Source organism: Tarenaya hassleriana, unplaced genomic scaffold (assembly GCF_000463585.1).
Source record: "Tarenaya hassleriana unplaced genomic scaffold, ASM46358v1 Cleome17, whole genome shotgun sequence".
Lineage (NCBI taxonomy): Eukaryota > Viridiplantae > Streptophyta > Magnoliopsida > Brassicales > Cleomaceae > Tarenaya > Tarenaya hassleriana.
The window spans coordinates 2,031,245-2,056,521 of NW_010965122.1; the positions used below are offsets into that span (position 1 = coordinate 2,031,245).

At 39.6% G+C, this 25,277-nt stretch overlaps 4 protein-coding genes across 11 annotated transcripts; 3 read left to right on the forward strand and 1 right to left on the reverse strand.

Annotated features, from left to right (window-relative positions):
* The first annotated feature begins 770 nt into the window (after window positions 1–770).
* LOC104810009 (tRNA-splicing endonuclease subunit Sen2-1-like) lies at window positions 771–2,197 on the forward strand. Of its 3 annotated transcripts, none has more exons than XM_010536162.2 (2): window positions 771–897; window positions 1,334–2,197. In XM_010536162.2, exons 1-2 carry the CDS (start codon window positions 788–790, stop codon window positions 2,103–2,105), a joined length of 882 nt encoding a protein of 293 aa, XP_010534464.1. In that variant the 5' UTR covers window positions 771–787; the 3' UTR covers window positions 2,106–2,197. The 3 variants fall into 3 exon arrangements, with proteins under 3 accessions (XP_010534464.1, XP_010534465.1, XP_010534466.1); XM_010536163.2 differs by lacking the exon at window positions 771–897 and adding an exon at window positions 940–965; XM_010536164.1 differs by lacking the exon at window positions 771–897 and adding an exon at window positions 974–1,139.
* Window positions 2,198–2,899: 702 nt separating this feature from the next.
* Window positions 2,900–7,296, forward strand: LOC104810010 (splicing factor 3B subunit 3-like). The gene is made up of 3 exons (XM_010536165.2): window positions 2,900–6,186; window positions 6,347–6,838; window positions 6,936–7,296. Exons 1-3 carry the CDS (start codon window positions 3,172–3,174, stop codon window positions 7,071–7,073), a joined length of 3,645 nt encoding a protein of 1,214 aa, XP_010534467.1. The 5' UTR covers window positions 2,900–3,171; the 3' UTR covers window positions 7,074–7,296.
* Window positions 7,297–9,646: 2,350 nt separating this feature from the next.
* LOC104810012 (phosphatidylinositol N-acetylglucosaminyltransferase subunit P-like) lies at window positions 9,647–11,789 on the reverse strand. Of its 5 annotated transcripts, none has more exons than XR_771245.2 (3): window positions 10,474–11,789; window positions 10,073–10,289; window positions 9,647–9,967 (listed from the first exon to the last, which is right to left on the reverse strand). XR_771245.2 is itself a non-coding variant. In XM_019202181.1 (3 exons), the coding sequence occupies exons 2-3, from the start codon at window positions 10,853–10,855 to the stop codon at window positions 10,153–10,155; spliced, it is 519 nt and encodes a 172-aa protein (XP_019057726.1). In that variant the 5' UTR covers window positions 10,856–10,886; window positions 11,529–11,789; the 3' UTR covers window positions 9,950–10,152. The 5 variants fall into 5 exon arrangements, 4 of the variants coding, with proteins under 4 accessions (XP_019057726.1, XP_010534470.1, XP_010534469.1 ...); XM_019202181.1 differs by having other exon boundaries at window positions 9,950–10,289; window positions 10,474–10,886; window positions 11,529–11,789; XM_010536168.2 differs by having other exon boundaries at window positions 9,950–10,289; window positions 10,474–10,886; window positions 11,393–11,789.
* An 8,647-nt stretch (window positions 11,790–20,436) lies between these two features.
* LOC104810013 (beta-hexosaminidase 1) lies at window positions 20,437–24,798 on the forward strand. Of its 2 annotated transcripts, none has more exons than XM_010536170.1 (15): window positions 20,437–21,028; window positions 21,161–21,244; window positions 21,417–21,452; window positions 22,008–22,119; window positions 22,216–22,286; window positions 22,398–22,528; window positions 22,710–22,726; window positions 22,890–22,938; window positions 23,045–23,145; window positions 23,231–23,290; window positions 23,382–23,415; window positions 23,656–23,754; window positions 23,862–23,921; window positions 24,017–24,267; window positions 24,427–24,798. In XM_010536170.1, exons 1-15 carry the CDS (start codon window positions 20,678–20,680, stop codon window positions 24,600–24,602), a joined length of 1,632 nt encoding a protein of 543 aa, XP_010534472.1. In that variant the 5' UTR covers window positions 20,437–20,677; the 3' UTR covers window positions 24,603–24,798. The 2 variants fall into 2 exon arrangements, with proteins under 2 accessions (XP_010534472.1, XP_010534473.1); XM_010536171.2 differs by having other exon boundaries at window positions 22,890–22,935.
* Window positions 24,799–25,277: the final 479 nt, after the last annotated feature.

Here is a 25,277-nt window from a genome sequence, read left to right on the forward strand (position 1 = left end):
ATATATATATATATATATATATATATAACACATACATATAAAACATATAATTATACATATATATATATATGTATGTATTATATATGTGTATATATAAATATGTTTATATATATATGTATATATATATATCATTTTATTATATATGTATTTGTGATATATGTGTATATGAATGTGTATAGTTTTAAAATTTTTATTTTTACTAATATTATTTTTTTATTTTTATTAATTAATATTATTAAATATTAGAGGTTGATGATGTGATATTTGACTAGGATGTCATATCAATATTAAATATTATTTTTTTCTGTTTAGATTTTTATTTGTCAATTTTTAAAAGTACATGGTTTTATTTGCCAATTTGTAAAAACATAATATTTTTTAGGATCAACAAAAAAATATAGGGTTTAAATTGTGACGAAGAAAAAATATAGGGTTTTTATTGGGATTTTCCCTTTTCTAATATATCAATATTTTTTATATATTAGAATATAAAAATAATCATCCCCATCTATTAATTAGAATAATTATTATATATTAGGTATTAATCCATGCCAACTAAAAGCACAAATGAATTTTTAAAATTTTTATTATTAGTTTATATGGGAAGTTGGAACAATGCTTTTAGAAATTTTACTATTGGATAAAAGAATTCTAATTTTTACAAATCTAGGAAAATTTGAATTAACTGTACTTATATATATATATTCCCGAATTACCCTTAAATGTTATAAATTCAGTAGATATCATCATTTATATGAATATTGCACGACATGGCTCTGATTTTACCATGCGAAAGCCCTCCCTCCGCTTTCTGCAATTTTGGCATATAAAAATAGACTCTTTCAAGGCCCAAGTCGTAAATTTTTCTTCTTTTTGTACAAGGAACTGCTGTTTCAGGTAATTTTTTTTCTGCGAATTTTACTTTCTTATTTACAGTATCTGCAACTTGTGCTGGCGATATCAAGGTCTGTGTTTAGATGCGATCTTTGATTAGGGATACATTGCCACTTCGAGGATAATCTGGGATTTGCAGTCTTTTTCTGATCGATTTCTGGGAAAGTTTTCTACCTTTCTTCATGAATGAACACCGATCCTCGGGAATTCCTTGTTTGAATTCAGCACCTGGGTTCTAAGCGAGCGTAAGATTAGCTATCGCGTACAACCTGTTCGACGTAATGTCTGTGAGAGTTCTTGTTACCAAGTGGGTAACGATGAAGTCTGTGTTTAGATGGACCAATGTCTAAGCAGAAAGAAAAACACATTTCGGATGCTTTTACGCGATGTCTGTTTGTCCGCAGATCCAAAGGATTGACCTTTTCATTGCTGTTTGCAGTCGCTCTTCCATGGCGCCTAGGTGGAAATGGAAAGGTGCAGAGGCAAAAGCTCTCGCGGAACCTGTTTCCACAACTATATCAGAGCTCCGATCCTCTCTGATTCGATCAGAGGCTTCCGGGTTCCTCTCGAGTTGCAGCATCCTTCTCGTCGTGGAGCCTGAGCAAGCAGAGCTGCTAGATAATGGCTGCTTCGGTAGACCCATTGTGTCTGCTGAGAAAGATAAGAGATGGTTTCAGTTAAGCCTTGAAGAAGCCTTCTTTCTGTTCCACAACCTAAAGTGCATCAAAATCTCCATTCAAGATCGTTTCTTGGACAACGAAACAGAAGTTTGGCGAATCATGAAATCCAAAAAAGCAAACTTTCCGGTCTATTACAAGGCGTACTCTCACCTACGGTCCAAGAACTGGATTTTGAGATCCGGGTTGCAATACGGCGTGGATTTCGTAGCGTACCGTCACCATCCGTCCCTGGTTCATTCCGAATACGCGGTCTTGGTTCAGCCTGGTGATGGCTATGGGGGAAACTTCCGGTTAAGGGTCTGGTCCGATATCCATTGCGCTGTACGGTTATGTGGAAGTGTCGCGAAAACGTTGTTGGTTCTGTACGTCAATGGAGACTGTAAAGGTGAAGACTTGTCGTCATGTTTAGAGAATTACACTGTGGAAGAACAGACCATAACCAGATGGAGCCCAGAACAGAGCCGTGAAAACGAAACTTCGGACCAGAGCAGAGTCAATGCAAGAACAATAAAACCATTGACTTCCTCATAAAGTTGTATCATGTTCTCTTCAGAAGTTGTAGTTTTCATATCAGACAAGATTATATCCTTTGATGAACTCGAGAAAAAGGCAGATTCTACCAGAAAAAATCTGCCTTTTTTTTTTAAATTAAAAGTTTATAATTCGATGATTAAAAGTTTATATGTAACAGCGACTTAACCAAAATCCATGCTTGAATTCTAACGTCAATGCACTGCTAATTCATAATCCTAACGAGCTATGAACTCATTTTCATATAATTTGAAATGAGATATAAAATCAAATTATTAGAATTTTTTTTTGTTTGTAAAATTATGATCTAATAGACTAAACTAAGGGTTTGTACATATCGAGCATAAAGTTAACTTTGATAATATGTAATCGGTTAATTTTTGCCAGACTAGAAAAAAAAACGCATGGATCATTTTTTTAATTAAATTAAATATGATTGATTTTATAATTATGCCATAAAATTTAATAAATTGGTATTGTCCCATGTATTATTAACATATAACAATAGTATGGATTTTTTTTAATAAAAATTTTATATTTTCTCATTTATTTAAAACTATTCTATCACTGATAAATACAAAATATTTTTTCCATAATTTTTAAAAATGTGTAGAATTTTTTTCTTTCTCCTTAAATAATAAATATACACTTGTCCTGAATCTTCAAGAGCAATCCCAATATTCGGCCTATCCATTTTAGTTAAATATGGGCCCATTAGTATTGGCCCAAAGAAGGCACCTTCCTGTTACGATTGAATCTCGGCCGTTGGTTTCGCGACAGCATTTCTCAATTGATCGATCCATGGCGGTAACATTGCTCGAGCTCTAGGGTTTATTCGTTCCCTTCTCTCTCTTCACTCATTTCCCACTGAATCCAGAACTGAACGAACATCCTCCGAAGATGACGAAGAAGTTCACCTGATTCCAAAACCCTTCAGAAACCCCTCAATCCTGCGTTGTTTTCTCTCTTTTTCCGGCATAAACCCTAGTCCTCACTTCTTCTCGCTTCTCCTAAACCCTAAACCTAGCTGGTACAGTAGCTTCCGTGTTCGAGAAAGCTCCCGAGGATGTATTTATACAGTCTTACTCTGCAGCAGGCGACCGGAATTCTCTGCGCCATCAATGGGAACTTCTCCGGTGGGAAGACACAGGAGATTGTCGTTGCCCGCGGCAAGATTCTAGATCTTCTCCGACCGGACGAGAACGGTAAGATCCAGACAATACACTCTGTCGAAGTATTCGGTGCAATTAGATCCCTGGCTCAGTTTCGGTTAACTGGTTCGCAGAAGGATTATATCGTTGTGGGGTCTGATTCGGGTCGAATTGTGATACTTGATTACAACAAGGAGAAAAATGTTTTCGACAAAATACATCAGGAGACTTTTGGGAAGTCGGGTTGCCGTAGAATCGTGCCGGGTCAGTACTTGGCTATTGACCCCAAAGGAAGGGCCGTTATGATAGGAGCATGTGAGAAGCAGAAGCTTGTGTATGTTTTGAACAGAGATACTGCTGCTAGGTTAACGATTTCATCGCCATTGGAGGCTCACAAGTCTCACACGATATGCTATTCTATCTGTGGTGTGGATTGTGGGTTTGATAACCCAATCTTTGCATCTATTGAGCTTGATTACTCAGAGGCAGATCAGGATCCAACTGGTCAGGCTGCGAGTGAGGCTCAGAAGCATTTGACTTTCTACGAGCTCGATTTGGGGCTCAACCATGTCTCTAGGAAATGGTCCGAGCCAGTTGATAACGGCGCCAATATGCTTGTCACTGTTCCCGGAGGAGCCGATGGGCCAAGTGGAGTTTTGGTCTGTGCAGAGAATTTTGTCATATACAAAAATCAGGGTCAACCAGATGTGAGAGCAGTAATTCCTAGACGAACTGATTTGCCAGCTGAACGAGGGGTGTTAGTAGTTTCAGCTGCCACCCATAAGCAAAAGTCCATGTTTTTCTTTCTGTTGCAGACTGAGTACGGGGATATTTTTAAGGTTACTTTGGATCACGACGGCGATCATGTCTCAGAGCTGAGGATCAAGTATTTTGACACAATCCCTGTTGCTGCTTCCATATGTGTACTGAAGTCTGGATTTCTCTTTGCTGCTTCGGAGTTTGGAAATCATGGTTTGTATCAGTTCCAGGCTATAGGGGAGGAGCCTGACGTAGAGTCTTCCTCAGCTAATTTAATGGAGACTGAAGAAGGTTTCCAGCCAGTATTTTTTCAACCTAGAAGACTAAAGAACCTTGTTAGGATAGACCAAGTTGAGAGTCTGATGCCAATTATGGACATGAAAGTCATAAATCTTTTCGAGGAAGAAACTCCTCAGATCTTTTCACTGTGTGGACGGGGTCCGCGTTCTTCTCTGAGGATTCTGAGGCCTGGTTTGGCCATCAGTGAGATGGCTGTCTCACAGCTTCCTGGACTCCCAAGTGCCGTATGGACGGTGAAAAAGAATGTCAATGATGAATTTGATGCATACATTGTTGTCTCTTTTACCAGTGCCACTCTTGTGCTTTCAATCGGTGAAACAGTCGAAGAAGTTAGTGATAGTGGATTTCTTGACACTACCCCCTCCCTTGCTGTATCCCTGATCGGTGATGATTCTCTCATGCAAGTTCATCCTAATGGAATTCGCCACATAAGGGAAGATGGCCGTATAAATGAGTGGAGAACTCCCGGCAAGAGGTCAATTGTTAAAGTTGGCTATAATAGGCTTCAAGTGGTCATTGCATTGACTGGTGGAGAGCTAATTTATTTTGAGGCAGATATGACTGGTCAGCTGATGGAGGTAGAGAAACATGAAATGTCTGGGGATGTAGCATGCTTGGACATTGCCCCGGTTCCTGAAGGAAGACAGAGATCTCGTTTCCTTGCCGTGGGGTCTTACGATAATACTGTTCGTATTCTATCTTTGGATCCCGATGACTGTCTGCAGATTCTTAGCGTGCAAAGTGTCTCTGCAGCCCCAGAATCTTTGCTATTCCTTGAAGTTCAGGCATCTGTTGGTGGAGAGGATGGTGCTGATCACCCTGCAAGCCTCTTCCTTAATGCTGGTTTGCAGAATGGGGTTCTTTTCAGAACGGTAGTGGACATGGTGACGGGTCAGCTTTCTGATTCCCGTTCTCGATTTCTGGGGCTGAAGCCTCCAAAGCTGTTTTCCATTGCTGTGAGAGGCCGCCCTGCAATGCTGTGTTTGTCCAGTCGACCTTGGCTTGGTTATATTCATCAGGGACATTTCCAGTTGACACCTCTGTCTTATGAGACTTTGGAATTTGCTGCCCCCTTTTCATCTGATCAATGTGCTGAAGGTGTTGTTTCTGTTGCTGGGGATGCTCTTAGAATTTTTATGATTGAAAGACTCGGAGAAACATTTAATGAAACTATGATTCCGTTAAGATACACGCCAAGAAAGTTTGTTCTCCAACCCAGGCGGAAGTTATTGGTTGTCATTGAGAGTGACCAGGGAGCATTCACTGCAGAAGAGCGTGAAGCAGCAAGAAAAGAATGTTTTGAGTCTGCTGGAATGGGAGAAAATGGTAATGCTAGTTCAGATCAGATGGAGAATGGTGCTGATGATGATGATAAGGAAGACCCGCTTTCTGATGAGCAGTATGGTTATCCAAAATCCGAATCAGAAAAATGGGTTTCTTGCATCAGGGTCCTTGATCCTAAGACGGCTACTACAACATGTCTCCTGGAACTTCAGGATAATGAAGCTGCATTTAGTATTTGCACAGTGAATTTTCATGATAAGGAGTATGGCACGTTGTTGGCTGTTGGTACGGCAAAGGGACTGCAGTTCTTGCCTAAAAAGAATGTTGTAGCCGGGTTCATTCATATTTACAGGTTTCTGGATGATGGAAAATCCCTCGAACTTCTTCACAAGACTCAAGTAGAAGGTATTCCTCTTGCCTTATGCCAATTTCAGGGAAGACTGCTGGCTGGAATAGGACCTGTTCTCAGGTTGTATGACTTGGGGAAGAAGAGACTGCTTAGGAAATGTGAAAACAAACTCTTCCCCAACACTGTTATCACCATCCAGACTTACCGTGATCGAATTTATGTTGGTGATATCCAGGAGGTAAGAATCATATTACTCTTACATTACTTTCTAATATGTATGTTGCAGTCTTTGAATTATTTGATTAGCTGTTGGAATGACATGTCTCGGTCCTTTCTCCCCTCTTATCATTCACGTATCTTCTGATGATTAATGTGGAACCCTTTTACCCCAATTGCAGTCTTTCCATTACTGCAAGTACAGACGGGATGAGAATCAGCTCTACATATTTGCTGATGACTCTGTACCTAGATGGCTTACAGCGTCACAGCAGGTGGATTTCGACACCATGGCAGGTGCGGATAAATTCGGGAACATATATTTTGCAAGGTTGCCTCAGGATTTATCTGATGAGATTGAAGAAGACCCAACTGGTGGGAAAATCAAGTGGGAGCAAGGAAAGCTGAATGGAGCACCAAACAAAGTGGAGGAGATTGTACAGTTTCATGTGGGCGACGTGGTGACGAGCTTGCAGAAAGCCTCGATGATCCCGGGTGGATCTGAGTGCATGATTTATGGAACAGTCATGGGTAGTTTGGGGGCATTACATGCTTTCACGTCCCGTGACGATGTTGATTTCTTTTCTCATCTGGAGATGCACCTGAGGCAAGAACATCCTCCTCTGTGTGGAAGAGATCATATGGCTTATCGATCTGCATATTTCCCGGTCAAGGTAATCACATTCCATTCGTTAGAATGTGTAGTTTTCTTTAGGGTTTTCCATATTCTTGAAGCTGTGGTGTTATGATTTACGCGGTTTTCTGTTGCAGGATGTAATAGATGGAGATCTTTGCGAGCAGTTCCCAACACTACCGATGGACTTGCAGAGGAAAATAGCGGACGAGTTGGATAGAACTCCTGCCGAGATACTGAAGAAACTCGAAGACGTTAGGAATAAGATCATCTAACACAAGATCGTTCATGTGGTACGTCTCTCTCTCTCTCTCGAGTAGTTAGTTATCATGTCTGAAGCCAAAAGGGGGGAAGCCTGTGTTTTCAGGTAGTTATTGTGTTTGAAATTCATGTGTGTATATGTTCCAAACAAATGAATCCAGACACGTTTTTGATGTAAGACATCAACAACATTTACGTGGGAGTTGTGTTTCATGACTTCAGTTTACTTATGACTCATCATCATCATCAATGGTTTCTTGATATAGAAACTCGATCGCTATAGAGATCATTCCTTATGGGTACTGTTTTGTGTTTGCTATTCGCTTCTTCAAAGGGCCAGAGTGTCTCGCCAAGCTAACACTCCCCCGTATACAAAACGCCTCTTACACCAGAAATTCGGGAACAAAAAATTAAATGTGAAGAGAATATTGTTATTCAATATATGAAGGATGATCACCGGGAAGATAAAAATAATTCCTCAGATTCCATTTCAGTGATTCGAAAACAGACAAGGAGCGAAATGAGAATTCGCAAGATTTTCTATTAATGACTGTTATATGTACACGTTCAATTATCTAAAATTTCTGATTAAAGACGAAACATAATCTAATTACAACACAATTTGCAAGAGAAGATCAATAACCCATTCTATAATCTAAGGACCAAGGAATTCACGATTCCAAATTTGAAGTACCAATAAACGATAACAGACGGGAGATTTGGACATGATTTTCAGAAAATCAAAGAAAATAAGAATGAAAAATAAGGGTTTGAAAAAATTGGAAGGGGCCGCGCGAACGCAGGCCCCCGCTGCCACAAATTATGACGTAGGCTCTCCCAACTTGGGGAGACCTTAGGCTAAGCGCCCTTCCGAAATGTGCAATGGAAGTCACTAGCCTAGGCCACCGACCTTCTTGATCGTCGGTTGACCCCGTCCAGGTAAGTATGTTGCGGCGTCGGCTTACGGTTCTCTTTTATAGGCTGTCTCCCGTCCTAGATTGTGCTCAAGTTTCCGATGTGGGATTGTCTTCCTAAAGCCCAACCCAAATCACATAGCCGTAGGCCCAAAACGCTCTCGACGTTGGTTTCTTTTTTGCTCTCTTTTTCTTTGGCGTTGTCGGTTCAACAAGTCATCATTCCGTAGCTTATATTATACACACAAACGCGCCCGATTGTCTTGTCACTAACAAATTAACGTTTAGTATCTCTAGATAAGGGTTAATCCCACAAAAAACTTCAAATTTGTTAAAATAAATGTTCTATATAAAATCCTGAATTTATAAATTTCCACAAAAAATCTTGAAATTGGTAAAAACTTCCACAAAAATTACAAACTTATCATTTTTTTCATATAAAATCTTTGACTTGTTTGACCAAAAATTTCGCTGACGTGGCACGACGGATTGCTGACATGCGCTGACTAAGTTGTCACATCAGCGCCACATCATCATTTTAAAATTTTAAATATTTGATAAAAAAAATATATATTTACAAATATATGTATATTGGTAAAAACTTCCACAAAAATTACAAACTTATCATTTTTTTCATATAAAATCTTTGACTTGTTTGACCAAAAATTTCGCTGACGTGGCACGACGGATTGCTGACATGCGCTGACTAAGTTGTCACATCAGCGCCACATCATCATTTTAAAATTTTAAATATTTGATAAAAAAAATATATATTTACAAATATATGTATATAAATTTATATTTGATTAAAATATATTTATATATATATATATATGTAAATTTATATATTTGATTAAAATATTTGTATATCGTTTTAAAATAATCATGTGCTCTTTCTTGGATTCACATCTCCCGCATTGGCAGATGGGATATTCTTGACGTCTTTACTTGATAGAGGAAAACGTGTAAACATGAAAAAAAAGTGGGCCAAAAACGAAGAAAAAAGATCTTTATTATTGGGTTAATCCCAAAAAAAACTCCAAACTTGTTAAAATGTTCTATATATAAAACTCTGAACTTATAATCTTCCACAAAAAATCCTGAATTCGGTCAAAACTTCCACAAAAATTACAAACTTACAATTTTCTTCCATATAAAACCTTTGACTTGTTTGACAAAAAATTTTGCTGATGTGGCATGATGGATTGCTGACATGACATTGACTGAGTTGACACGTCAGCATCACGTCATCATTTTAAAAATTTAAATATAAATTTCTAATTTTTGGTCAAATATATATACATATATATTTGTATATATATTAAGTTTATAATTTAAAATTTTAAATATACAAATATATATATACATATACCTATATACATACATATATACATTTTTTTATCAAATATCTATACATATATATATTTGTATATATATTAAGTTTGTAAATTAAAATTTTAAATATACAAATATTTTAATCAAATATATAAATTTACAAATATATATATATATATAAGTATATTTTAATCAAATATAAATTTATATATATATATATATATTTTTGTACATATGTATATTTTTACCAAATATTTTAATTTTTAAAATAATGATGTGGCATTGATGTGGTAATTTAATCAGCATCATGTCAGCAATCTCTCCTACCACATTTTAATAAATTTGAGGTTTTTTGTGGGATTAACCCCTCTAGATAATGGGTGGTAAAATTAGGCAAATAAATTTAAGATTCTGAAATGGGTTTGGTCTGAAAAACGGACACAAACACATAAAACATTGCCGGTGTTACTTCTGTTTTCTACGCCATCGTTCCTTCCAATTTGCAGCGATTCTTCCCTCTTGTCTTTATGTAATTGGATGGAAGCGAAACCTTCAATCAGTCACGCTTTATGATAGGCTGTGTGGTTCATGGCCCTATTCCAACAGTTTTGCCTCTCTTTAAAAAAAAACCAAACTGAACTGAAATGGAATGGCTTTAGCTGTCATCAGATGAACAGGAAGTTGCTCTTCAGTCTATGAGCAATATGAACACATATCAAGAATCCAAGTCTTGAGCCCAAAAATTAATCCGCGCAAAAGCTCACCTGATCTACTCAAAATCTCGAAAGACATAACAAGAATCCAAGTCTTGAACCCAACAGCGTCAGATATATATATAGCATCATCAGTTGGCATGGCATGAATTGAACATGAGGTGGTTAATTTTTGTGATGTCAAGGTCCGAGATTGGCTCGATGGGCCGGTCTTGCTCTTCCTCCTCTGTCTCGGGAACAAAGTCCCCGGGTTCTCTGCAGTACTCATCTGCCAAAAAAAAAACATCACTAAACCAATCAAACACCACAGGCAATTATCTGTTCTACTCTCAAATGGCAATGAAGATGCATTACCGCAAGTCGTTAGCAAATGGAATACAATACAAAACAAAAGAATGCTGAATATGGCAAGTAACCGAAAACTCGTTCAAGCTTTGGTACTGGTGTTTTACCAAACAATGTGTTGAGAGAGGAAGGGGATGGAGTCGACATGAAGTTGAGGCCGATGTAGAACACCAACATTAACACCACTGTCACCATCAGGTATGTCGGTAGAGCGATTGCCCAATACTGGCTCGGATAGTAATGGATGCCTACCGACTCTAACACACTCTCAGGAACATAAGCCCACACCAAGAAGATCACAGTGGCAACAACCGTCGAAATGCATCCGACAAATCCATAAACTTCAGAGGGCTTTGGTCCATGCTCTCCTGAAACTCCAAACCCAGATGATCTTCTGCTGTCTGAATCGTGAAAACCGGCTTTTGCCCTTCTCCTCTCTGAGAAGCTCAGGACCCTTCTGGGACTGTTCACTGAACACTCTTCTTCCATGGGCACAGAAATAGGAGCTGAGATGCCACCACTGCAAATCATATTCCATCAACCGTTTCGAATATGTATGATTGGTGAAAACCCTAAATTACAAATCGGCTGCAAGCCTCGGTAAAAATCATCGTAAACCGAATAGAAGGACAATCTGATTTGGATATTTCCAAATCCATATATACAGAATAAGAACTCTTATCAACAAAAAGAGGATCATTTAGCAATTTAATAGAGTCGATCAACATGATCAAATGCACTTCCAACCCACGCTCGATTACTTCGCCGTGAATCGAAACCCTAAAACTCGAAGCTAGGATCCTGGTAAGAATTGAGGGCAACAAATTACAACTACACACAGCACGCAAACAGAAATACAAGCGAACGATTTCAGTGACAAACAACGAGGACCCATTTTACCATTTCGCAAATCCAAATATACAGTGAACCGGGGAATGAATTATGGGAAAATCGAATATGCTTGCAAAACTTCCACTCATTCTGCAGAAAGCAAAAACCATATGAACTCAATCGAGGTTTTCTTACATGATCTAGCACAGCAAAAAAATTCGACCCAACAACCATCACAGAAGAAGCCCCCACCAAAACGAGCAGAGAAATGAAGAAATCCCAGAAACGACAGAACATCAGAAGATCTCACCAGGTGAAACACAGGGTTTACCCTAATCCGACAGACACTCGATAGAATGAGTTCAATTATGGAGATTCGAAATTTGAGATTAAAGAGGAATTGGGGGATGGGTGTCCACGTGGGAGGCCCGCACGAGCGAGTTCTGCCAAAAGTAAGGCAGCGTCAACGCAACGGCCAGCCTATTACCCCTCCATAAATTCTTGCGCTACGCAGTTTTTCATGAGCGCTGCGACCGGCTCTCACCGCTCGCTTTGTTTTCCTTACTCATTAGTTTAAGGCAATTTTCCCAGGCTGCCACCCCACCCCTACTTATACCACCTGGCTCCCCTCCCCCATTACAAAAACATCCGATGTGGGACAAAAATCCAACACATGCATAGAGGGGTAGTCCACATATATAAGCAACCGACAAGAGAAAATAAAATAGGACAGGTCACGAATATGCTCGGATTCATTGCGCCGGATATATATATATATATATATATATGTGCATATTCCGAGTCTGTAGACAGCACGAACCGGGGAAACAATGTGATGTGACTAAAGAACTCACTACCCTCATCATCTTTTGAATCAAATCTATATGAAAAACTTTATAAAACTTTAGAATAACGAAACGAAAATCTCGGAGTTTTTTCTCTTTTGTAGCGTAGCAGTGAGTTTTTGCGTGCTCGGGCTTGTGACAATACTCGTAATATTGGGTGAGAATATTCTGTACATATCTCGTATATTATTAGATATAGTCAACTACCTTTTATATCGGATCTGAGATGGATTTGCTCCTTATATATCTAATTCTTAGTTGGATCTCTGTTGTACATATAAGCAAGTCAATGTTTTGAGTAAAGGTAAGCTTTCCCATTCGACTCTCTTCTCTGTGTTTACCATTGTAACATGGTATCAGAGCCCGACGACTCTTGATCTCGTTGTTTTCGTTTCTTTTCTTCAATGTCTTCTACTCACGATACCTCTTCCAACTCTTCTCGACTCGATCCCACTAATCCATCGATGACCTCGACCCCGACTGCTTTGCCAATCGAAGCACCACGTAGGACTATATCTCCGTATGATCTCAGTCCTAGTGATAACCCGGGATTGGTGCTCTCGCAGCCGCCCTTGCGCGGCCCTAACTACGAAGAATGGTCCATCAACATTAGACATGCCTTGAAGTCACGGAAAAAGTTCGGTTTCGTGGATGGTAAGATTTCGTCCCCTGATCCGGATTCGACTGATTTATGAAGACTGGGAAACAAACAATTCTCTTATTGTTTCCTGGATCAAGAATACCTTGGATCCTACTTTACGCTCCGATGTGGTTCACCGCGAATTCACCAAGGATTTGTGGGACTACCTTAAACGTCGTTTTGGAATGACGAGTGCTCCGCGTCTTCTTCGTGTTCGGAGTGATATCGCTAGCTGTCGACAAAAAGGTATGACTGTAGAGTCATATTTCGGCAAGCTCACCAAGTTATGGGACGATTTGGTCACCTTCCGAACACTGAAGACTTGCCTTGTGGATTATGTGTTTGCAACATCGCTGAGGAGTTCGAAAAACAAAGGCAGGAAGATCGTTTGTACGAGTTTCTCTTGGGTCTTGATGATGACAAGTACAGTGTCGTGCGATCAAATTTGCTCTCCCGACAACCCTTGCCAACGGTCGAGGAAGCCTACATGGTGGTTACCCAAGATGAAGCTTCCAAAGATTCGGTGGCTCTCTCGGTGGCTTCCCCTGATGTGGCGGCATTTTCTGTCAACGTCGCCTCTAAGCCTCGTGTGGTGTCCTCGGTGAAGGACAAATCTATAGTCTGCACTAATTGTGGACGTTCAGGTCATGGCGTCGATAGCTGTTTCCAGATTCTGGGCTATCCGGAATGGTGGGGCGATCGTCCTCGTACTCGTTCGGGGGTCGCGGTCGTGGTGCCTCGCCTTCTACTCATGGTAGAGGTTCTGGAATGACGAGTGCTCCGCGTCTTCTTCGTGTTCGGAGTGATATCGCTAGCTGTCGACAAAAAGGTATGACTGTAGAGTCATATTTCGGCAAGCTCACCAAGTTATGGGACGATTTGGTCACCTTCCGAACACTGAAGACTTGCCTTGTGGATTATGTGTTTGCAACATCGCTGAGGAGTTCGAAAAACAAAGGCAGGAAGATCGTTTGTACGAGTTTCTCTTGGGTCTTGATGATGACAAGTACAGTGTCGTGCGATCAAATTTGCTCTCCCGACAACCCTTGCCAACGGTCGAGGAAGCCTACATGGTGGTTACCCAAGATGAAGCTTCCAAAGATTCGGTGGCTCTCTCGGTGGCTTCCCCTGATGTGGCGGCATTTTCTGTCAACGTCGCCTCTAAGCCTCGTGTGGTGTCCTCGGTGAAGGACAAATCTATAGTCTGCACTAATTGTGGACGTTCAGGTCATGGCGTCGATAGCTGTTTCCAGATTCTGGGCTATCCGGAATGGTGGGGCGATCGTCCTCGTACTCGTTCGGGGGTCGCGGTCGTGGTGCCTCGCCTTCTACTCATGGTAGAGGTTCTGTTCGGGTTAACTCGACTCAACCCGCCTCTCCTGGTATTCTCGATCCTCCATCATCGGCTGCTGCTGTCTCTGAGGCCTCATCCTTTTCAGGACTGAATGATGAGCAGTGGAAGACGCTTGTCTCTCTCCTCAATGCTGGAAAAATAGGTGCGACATCTGTATCTTCAGGTATGTTTTCGAATGTTCCATGGATCCTAGATACATGAGCTTCACATCATTTGACGGGTCGGTTTGCTGAATTGCACAACCATGTCTGCATACCTCTGTGCAACATCATTCTCCCTGAGGTCGACATTCGGTTGCGGTTACATCCGGATCTGTCTCTCTTTCTCCATAACTTGCTCTGTCCGGCGTGTTTTTTGTTAAAGGGCTTCACGTCAATCTTATTTCAGTTTCTCAGTTATTCGCTGAATGTGATTACATCGTTCAATTTACTAATAGTTTGTGCTTCATTCAGGACCGGATTTCGAAGATGCTGATTGGAGTGCGTGAGTTATGGGACGGACTCTACTACTTCCGTAGGATCGAACACGCATCAGTTGTCCGTTCTAGTGATGTGGCCTCTGTTGACGTGTGGCATCGACGTTTGGGTCATCCTTCGAAAGCACTTCTTGAGCAGATTTCCAGGATTAAGTTTTCTTAGGCCTGTTGGTTCTTCTTCTTTTGATTGTGACATTTGTTTTCGTGCAAAACAAACACGTGATTCTTTTCAGTTGAGTTCTAATAAAACATCTGACATTTTCCAGCTTATACACTGTGATTTATGGGGACCATACCGCACGCCGTTATTTAGTGGTGCTCGTTACTTTCTGACTATCGTTGATGATTTTTCACGGGACGTTTGGTTGTACCTTTTGTTGGATAAAAGTCAGGTTTCTGAGCTTCTCGTCACCTTTATAGCCATGGTAAACCGCCAATTTGACAAGAAAGTTATGACAGTCCGCACCGACAACGGCTCGGAGTTTTTGTGTCTCGGCGGTACTTTCCGGGCTCAAGGGATTGTACATGAGACTTCATGTGTTCACACTCCTCAACAAAACGGGCGTGTCGAAAGGTAACATCGGCACATTCTCAACGTAGCACATGCTTTGATGTTTCAAACCAACTTTCCGATTGAATTTTGGGGCGGTTGTATATTGACAGCGGGCTATCTCATCAACCTCACTCCCACTAAGTTATTGGCCGGTCGTTCACCTTTCGACATTATCTATGGTAAATCTCCTGACTATACACATCTCCGAACTGTGGGCTGTCTCTGTTACTCTCATAACAAGGACACTCGCGGTGACAAATTCGCATCTCGTAGCGTTCGTTGTGTCTTTGTTGGATGTCCATCGGGCAAGAAAGGTTGGCGGCTTTACGATATCGACAACCGACGATTTCTTGTCTCTCGCGATGTCGTCTTTTGCGAAGACAAGTTTCCTTTCCTGGACACTTCGGTGGTTTCTCCCTCTGTTGTTCTGCCGTCTCCGGATCCATGGCCTATGTTTCTCGCAGACGACGACTCTGTGTTGATCTCTTCGGCTCAACCTCCTCATTCCCCTGTCTCTGACTCAGCATCCCCCGCACCTGTTGTGTCGAAGGAGGTTGAGTCCTCTACTGAAACTGCTTCGAACTTGATCGTCGAGGATATTTCCGACAGGGGGGTTGCTCTGATTCGCCTCCAGATTCTGTTCCCGATGAAGAACTTAGCCGCGACAAAAGAACCCGTTTTCCGTCCACACGTCTTCAGGGCTACGTCACTAGCATAGTCCACTCTCGAGTCTGTCCCCTTCTTCACTCACTCCTCGGCATCCCTCAGGTAACCCGTATCCTATTACACACTCTATTAGTTGTACGCGATTTTCGCCTGCTCACCGTGTTTTTCTAGCTACTGTTACCGAAGGAGTTGAACCTCGATCTTATAAGGAAGCTCTTCGTGATACTCGGTGGAAGGAAGCTATGAAAACAGAGATTGATGCCCTGGAAAACAATCATACTTGAACTGTTGAACCTCTTCCCCCGGGCAAAAAGGCCATCGGATGTCAGTGGATTTTTAAAATCAAGTATCGCTCAGATGGTTCGGTTGAACTTTATAAAGCTCAGTTGGTGGTTTTGGGAAATCGGCAAGTCAATGAATTAGACTATGGAGAGACGTTCGCACCGGTCACCAAAATGGTTACCGTTGCGCACATTCTTAGCAGTTGTTGCGGCCCGACAATGGGAGATCCATCAGATGGATGTCCATAACGCCTTCCTCCACGGCGATCTACGGGAAGAATTTTTCATGCACATGCCTCCGGGATTCGAATCTCCGGAACCAGGCCACGTATGTCATCTTCGAAAGTCCCTATATGGTCTTCGCCAAGCCCCACGGTACTGGTTCGAAAAACTCCGGTCGGCTCTACAGCAATATGGGTTCACTCAATCTTAATCGGATCATTCCCTTTTCACGTTCCGTGATGGCACCGTACAGGTGTATGTTCTCGTTTATGTCGATGATTTGATTATCTCCGACAACTCACCCGTCGCTTTACATGCCTTCAAGTCGTACCTCAGTTCTTGTTTTTATATGAAAGATCTAGGTGTCCTCAAGTATTTTCTCGGTTTGGAGGTCGCTCGGAACACCGAAGGGATCTATATCTGCCAACGGAAATATGCTCTTGACATCATCTCCGAAGTCGGCTTACTCGGTTGTAAACCTGCACATTTTCCGTTAGATCAGAATCATTGTCTGTCCCTTTCCGCCAGCCCATTTCTGTCTGATCCAGGTAGCTATCGCCGCCTTGTGGGTCGTCTTATCTACCTTACAGTTACTCGTCCGGAGCTCGCCTACTCGATTCACACATTGTCCCAGTTTATGCAGCATCCTCGACAAGACCATTGGGATGCTACCATTCACGTCGTCCGCTACTTGAAGCGTGATCCGGGCCAAGGTGTTTTGTTTCGATCAGACTGCGACTTACGATTGCGCGGATGGTGTGATGCTGACTACGCCGGTTGTCCTATCACCCGCAAATCTTTGAGCGGTTGGTTTTTTCAACTTGGCACGTCGCCAATATCTTGGAAAACTAAGAAGCAATCTATACCTTCCCTGTCTTCGCCTGAGTCTGAATATCGTGCCATGCATCAGGTTACTTACAAATTTCTATGGATCAAGAGTCTCCTTTCTAGTCTTGGTGTTTCCCACTCGGACCCGATGTTGTTGTTGTGTGATAGTCAAGCGGCCCTCCACATCATTTCCAATGACGTTTTTCATGAGCGTACGAAGCATATCGAAATCGATTGTCATTTCATCCGACATCATATCGATCACGGGAATATTGTTACACGTCACGTCTCCACTCGTGAGCAGCTCGCAGACATTTTTACCAAAGCCTTAGGCATGAAGGAATTTACATGGTTTCTTGGTAAGTTGGGTTTGCAAAACTTGCACTCACCAACTTGAGGGGGGTATTGGGTGAGAATATTCTGTACACATCTCGTATATTATTAGATATAGTCAACTACCTTTTATATCGAATCTGAGAGGGATTTGCTCCTTGTATATCTAATTCTTAATTGGATCTCTCTTGTACATATAAGCAAGTCAATGCTCTGAGTAAAAGCAAGTTTTCCCATTTGACTCTCTTCTCTTCGTCTGTTGTGTTTACCATTGTGACACGTAATCAAGGTGCATGAAGGCTCGTTCAATCTCGGGTAGAAGTTCGAGCTTCTTTTGGAGCGATTCTCCGATGTCGTGTGCCACTTGCAGGGGCATATCTGCATGCACGACGATGTCTACTTCCACAAAGTAATGTGAGCCAAAGGTGTAGGCCCTAATTGTGTCGATATGCTTCATGGATTTATTTTATGGTGGTTCGAGCAGACGTAAGTCCGTTTCTGCAAATATTTTGATATGGCTGATTTCCTAATTTAAGATTCAAAGTCGAAACGTAACATATGTTTCGTATCTCCATTTCACCGGTTAAACTACCAAGTTGAAATTATATCCCTTAAAAAAGTATTTTTTAGTGTTTCAGATTTGTAATACACAATTTGATCTAACTTGAATTAGGGTCTAAGGTAAATGTCCATCATGAGACAATACTAAACACTTTATAGAAAAAACACAATACTATAACTCTCATATAATATATATATATATATATATATATACACACACACAATTTTTACATATTATTGACAATGATTTCGCGTGCTTCACTTGGGAACTGGTTCTCCATCCGGAAGAATGCGCTTCAAGCCATCGATATCCATTTAGGTGTCCTACAATCACAATCATCCTTAAAACTTTATTAAACTAATATTTTACTGATTTTTTAATTACACACAAATGGTCAGATATTTATATATAGTCCATAAAAATAAAATTAACAGATAAAATAGTAGAACTGTACTTCATGAATTAAAATCACTTTGCAAAATTCAATATCACACCGATAAATATTTAAAGCCATATGCATCTCAACATATATATTGTAAATTATGGAGAGTTAGAGTTATTTATTGTCGAATTATATTCTTTAGTATTAGTGGTAATGTTCAAATAGGATTAATTTATAATTTTCTAGTAGAATTATAGATTTACTCCATATAATTCTATAATAAATAATTCTACTCCGTAATTCTTTATAAATCCCAATACACAATTTATAATATTTAAAGTTAGAAACGTATTTGGTATTTTCATCATTAATATGTGTACAAAACGACTGTAAGGTGAGAATGATAAAAAAATATACTATATAATGTAACATCAGGAGAAAAAAACTTAAATAATTTATAATATTAGAAAACCGAATTCATACGTACAAAGATCAAAGTCACATGCAAAGGAATTAAAATCAAACTGTGATTTGAACAAAAAAAAGGAAAAAAATTTTCTCAAACTTTTTTTTCTCTGTGTTAATATCTTTTATAAGTTCGTGGTCTAAAATTTTCTTGAATATTTTTTCACGTTTTTTTATATAAAACAATAAATCTAACTTACAATTATTTTACAATATTGCTTTTAAAATATATTATTTTTTATGACAGATTTCGCATAAAAAATAATATATTGTGGTAGATTTCGCAAGCTGAACAATTAATTAGACAATATTTCATGTGATTTTCCATGTAGGAAAAATAATAATTCAACGATGATCTTGGGACGAGATATTGTTGGAGTATCGCAATAACTTTTTTTTACAGATGAAAAAATCTTGTTAGACAGATTTTCCATAAAACCAAAATTATAAAAATAAACAAAAATTATATAAAATGTACAACACTTTCTTATAACAGTAATGGTATAGTAATATTTAAATTTGTAACCAAGATTTAACATACCCAAATGAATTTGATCGAATTATAAAAAAAAAAAAGCTATTTATAAATATGATAAAAAAGATAGGAGACCAAAAAATCTTACTTTTATGATAGCACCCACTCGAATAATGTTTTAACTTGGACGGGTTTGATGGCTAATTGTATTTTGGTATTTTAAATGTAAATTGGATGGCGTAAGGGGAAGTTTTTGTTAGTGGAGAGTAAAATTATCAAATTATCAGGACCACCCAACAGCTTGTGGGCGAGTGGTCAGCAGATGAGTGCAAAATATTCAGAGGTTGGCGGTTCGATTTCTGGTTGGGGAGGGGTTTTCACATAGACTGTCCCGATCCTCTTGGAAGATGTAGTTGGATCAAAGGCTCGGTGAACTTCCGGATTATTAAAAAAAATAAATAAATAAATATCAGGACCACCGATGCATGATAACGTATATTTTCTGAATTAAAAGAAAATGCTTATATATATAGACATATTTAAATACGAATCTATAAAAATTATCAACACGTATTTACAGAATAAAATATATGTATTTTCCAAATTTTTTCCTTTATAGGCTAAAAATTCGAAAACCCTATTGAAGAATATATTTATTACACCACCGGACGAATTTGTATATTGAGTGTTTTCAATATATCGGTTAAATTAGTTTATTTATTCATTATGTTACATTATTGCAGTTTGGTGGAGGTGGTCCGTCGGGTCAAGTTTATTTATATATTATCCAGACCAAAATTTTTATGTCCGAGCCTAGCCCGCGACCAAATAAAATTTCCCCCCTAAAATCTACATTTTTCCAATATCTTACAGTTTTTTCACTTCTTTGATGTTTTAAAACATTAAATATACCTATCTCAATAAAATATGATATCTTATAATAAATCTTATAAATACTAAATTTATACATTAAAATAGTTACATAATTTAAATTGATGATATAAAAACACAAAAAATCCTGAAAAAACACGTGGCAGAACTCGTCATCTAAACAAACAAGAGGTCACAGAGATAAGCAACCGATTAGGATTAATGATTGTTTGTTTTAATTTAATAATTATATCCATGGTGTCGTAAGTGTTTTAAAAAAAACAAACAAAAAGACATTGGACTCTGTCTGATTTCAGACGCAGAGTGCGGCGAGTGATTTTTGAAGAGCATTCCGCTCTTAGCTATGGAGTGTTCGAATTTTCGATTGAATCGAACGTTGTAATTGTAATGTTTTAGTTCCCGTGACGAGCGTCCTCCCTCATCGGAGCTAAAAAGGTCGCCCCTTTTTTACTTTCTTCGTTCCTTTTCTGTGACAAAATCGTCGGAATCCATTGAAGTTCTTTCCAAAATGGCAGTGAATCTTTCCACGATCCATACCCTCTTCGTTCTTCTCTCGTTATGGGTTACTTCATCGATATCTTCGCCTTCACCGGAGATTCAAGGCGATTCTCTCCCCTTCATATGGCCGTTGCCGGCCGAATTCTCCTCCGGCGACGAGACCCTCTCGGTGGATCCCGCCATCTCGCTGATCGCCGCCGGGAATGGTGGAAATTCGCCGATTGTCAAGGCCGCGTTCGGTAGATACGTGGGGATAATATTCAAGCACGTTGTGGATAGAGCTGGGAGAAGTAGATTTTTTAGAGGAGCTCACTATGATATCACTTCTCTGAAGATCGTGGTTCACTCGGATAGTGAAGAGGTGAAAATAGAGTATCTGTTCTCTTTACTGGCAATTTCGAAGCTTTCTGGACCATTTTCATGTTCTTTTGAAAGGGTTCTTGAAATTTTTATCTCCAGATCTTGATCGGGTTTGTTCTGTGTTCGATGTCAGTTGCAATTGGGTGTAGATGAGGGCTACACATTGATGGTGTCGAAGAACAATTATCAATCTATTGTAGGAGGAGCTACAATTGAGGTCAGGGTTTGACGCCGGTTTTGCTTTCATTCTCAGTTATACCTCTTCCTGTTCTTGTTTTCCAGTTCTGTCAATTGGACTTAACATAGATTTTGAGATTCTTGCCTGATATCTGTTCAGTCATGTTGCTGCTCTTGTTTTCTTGATTTGGTTCTTTTCCTTGTGGTTTCAGGCAAATACAGTTTATGGTGCCCTCAGAGGATTGGAGGTGTGTAAGAGCATGGCTCTGTTTTTTCTCTACTGTGATGAGGTTGAAGCTGAATTTGGCCGTGGTTACATCTTTGAGAAAACATCTACCAACATAGTTTGGTTTTGTTTGTTCTTCTGGATGACAATTTGTTGTTTTTTGCGGCTCGAAAATTCGTTATGTTTCAGCTTAGCTGAAGTATAAAAGACTATATAGAGTTTTGGTGGCTATGTCGGGGGATGTTTATCGGGGTGTAACTCTACAGAAACCGTTACAATTCATGTGTTATTTTGGGTTGGAATGTTATGTATCCCGTCCCTTATCGATTTCGTTCTGAAGCTATGAAAACTAGAGTTGAGTTTCTTTATCTTGATCCCTGGATCTAAAGATAGCCCCTTTTTGCTATTTTCACCTCATGTCTTGATAAGCTATCTCTTGCCTGTCCTTGCGGGCGCCCCTTTTTACTACTTCTTCCGGTTAATGTGTCCTGAACTGTTTCCCAAGAATTTCAAGTCTCTTTCCGCTGATCGTTTATGTATTTTTGCTTATAAGTTTCCTTTACTGAACATTTTGCAGACATTTAGCCAGTTGTGTGCCTTTGATTATCTGACCAAATCTGTTCAAATATATAAAGCACCCTGGTATATACAAGACCAACCAAGATTCAAATACCGTGGCCTTCTTATAGGTAAATCATCTATCTTGCTCTCTATAGTTGTTTTTTTCCCGCATCCACGGTGAAGGAAAATGCCTGGATATCACTTACCGATTATTTCATTTGCAGATACTTCGAGACATTTTTTGCCGCTTGATGTTATTAAGCAGATAATTGAGTCCATGTCCTTCGCTAAATTTGTAAGATATCTTACTTGTTTTTATGTCTGCCTAGAAATTGAACCGACCTTCAAAATGTATCTGACATCGATTTTCTTCCCTTGTTGTGGCGCACGTGGTTATGCTTGGTAGAACGTACTGCACTGGCACATCGTGGATGAGGAGTCGTTTCCTGTTGAAACACCCACATACCCAAATTTGTGGAAAGGAGCTTATTCGAAATGGGAAAAGTATACTGTCGAGGATGCATACGAAATTGTCAGGTATCGGTTTTAAGTTTTCTTCATTGCCAAATTATCTTATATAGTAGAGCCGTCCGTACATATTTACATAAATGCGACTATTGGTTTTGCCTTTACCATTTTCCCCCGTCTCTCTCATCTTCTAACGCATTTCATAATAACAAATGACTTTCCTTGTGTCTCATGTTCTGCCATTGTGAAGGTTTGCTAAAATGAGAGGTACACACATACATACATATATATATATATATATATATATAAGGTTAATATGATTATTAAGCTTTCACAAGTTGCATATACTTGTTTAAGCCGCCTAATTACGCTTCTGAAGTCTCTGCCAGACCGTCTACTCCGCTCATGCTTTGTAATATGCTTATTGCAGGCATCAATGTCATGGCTGAAATAGATGTCCCTGGTCATGCAGAATCGTGGTAAGGCAATAGGTTTTAAATGTCATTATTGACCTGTAGAGAATTCCGCCTTTCTTACAGTATTTTGCTTGTTCTTTTTGAACATATTGCCTGATTTGCACTGCAGGGGAACTGGATATCCCGATCTCTGGCCTTCTCCTTCTTGCCGCGAGCCTCTGGATGTCTCCAAGAACTTTACATTTGATGTGATTTCTGGCATTTTGGGAGGTCTAATTCAAATCTCTAGTTCAGATCTTGAACCACAGAATTATGAATTCTCTTGGCCTTATCCTGCGTTTTTCCTCTGTATCAGATCTGAGGAAGATATTCCCATTTGAGCTTTTCCACTTGGGTGGTGATGAAGTCAATACAGGTTAAGCTTCCATCTCTACTTTGTTTCCACGCTGTCCTTTCTCCCTGTTTCGCTTGCTTCCCTTTGACCAATGTTTTCATTTCTTTTGCAGATTGCTGGAAAAACACAACTCATGTGAATGAATGGTACGGTTGCATGTTACTTTTGTCGGTCCATGGCATATATCTTCCCATCCAACTAAATCAATCAGTATAATGATTCTTGTTTCGTATGAAAACAATATGTTTACTTTGACTGTTTGACATTATTTTGGCATTTAACCTCGTTTCGATGAGAACCCATCTGCAGAAATCAGATCCACAATGGTTCTTTATTGCATTTCTCTGGCCATTTTTTGCTTGATTTCTTCTTGAATCTTACTGCAGGCTGCGGTATCGTAATATTACAACTAAGGACGCTTATGAGTACTTTGTACTCCGAGCTCAACAGATAGCAATTTCGAAGAATTGGACTCCCGTCAACTGGTACATAATATTAAGGATCCGATCCGGTATTAAAAGCCGTGGATTCTGACAGAACAAGTTTGTTTCAGTTTGGGTGTCAAAATGTGACATGAATATTCTTGTCTCAGGGAAGAAACCTTCAAATCGTTCGGAGACAAACTTGATCCTCGAACCGTTGTACACAACTGGTAAGATCATAACAATGTAGGATGTTCGTCTTTTCTTTTTTTAATCGCGGAGTAAAAAGAAGACACTTTGTGATCTGATGATCATTTTCTCACAGGCTAGAGAACGATATTTGTCCGAAGGCGGTGGCGAAAGGGTTCAGATGTATCTTTAGTTACTCGGGATATTGGTACCTCGATCATCTAGACGTGCCATGGGATGCAGTTTACAGGACAGAGCCCCTCAAAGGAATCAACGATACTTCGCTCGAAAAACTCGTGATCGGAGGAGAAGTCTGCATGTGGGGCGAAACAGCTGATTCCTCCGACGTTCTTCAGACGATTTGGCCCCGGGCTGCAGCTGCTGCAGGTACGCATACTGTTGATTATTCTACCGAATTAACAATAAACCGAACGTGAAAATGATCCAACAATTGTCTCTTACTAAGTTGTTTCTTGTTGTGGGAAAACACTTGGAGGGGAATTGTCTGAAATTTGATTTGGAAACTTTTTTTTTTGATGGGGACAGAGAGGTTGTGGAGCAAGAGGGAAGCTGTCTCGAAGGGGAACATAACGTTAACCGCTTTGCCGCGGTTGCATTACTTCAGGTGCCTACTGAACCAACGCGGCGTCCCAGCCGCTCCTGTGGACAACAAGTATGGACGGAGACCACCGTCCGGTCCCGGCTCTTGCTACGTTCAGTGATCCATCAATCTTATCTTCCTCGTTCTTATCATATTGCCTGTGTCCGTACCCTCCATGTGAAGAATGTCGTCTTGTCTGAACCGGAAGTGGTTTTATGGGATATTGTCCCTTTGCTTTCATGTTGGCTTCTGAACTGCGTTCTCTTTTCGCGATAAGTGATTGGTTTAATTTGATTATTTCAGATCTGATTTGGTTAGAGTTTTTTCAAAATTTTATTTATATCGAATGAATTTGTTTATATATTAATGAGTGACAAAAAGAAATTTAATCCTGTTCATGCTTGAACATTTTAGATTTTAATAATTTATTTATTCCGTATATATAATCCTAACTTTTGTAAAATAATGAAATATAAATGTGTAAATTATTTAGATATTTCTCTTCAATCGCATTAGGATAGAAGATGATTCACTCTACGGATCTTGATTCCAATTCCAATGGGTTTGACGTTGAGACAAACAATTCATAATTCATAAATTAAATAAAAATGAAAACATACAATCATATTTGCTTTTTTTATTTTAGTTAATACCATTCTCGATAATTTCATAGAGAATCGATTATAATTGTTATTTCATAGGGTAATTACATGAGATTTATTGTAACATTAGATACTAATTACATAAAACTGAAAAATCAGCATCACAAAAGCCTATCCAAATTCGACCATTATAT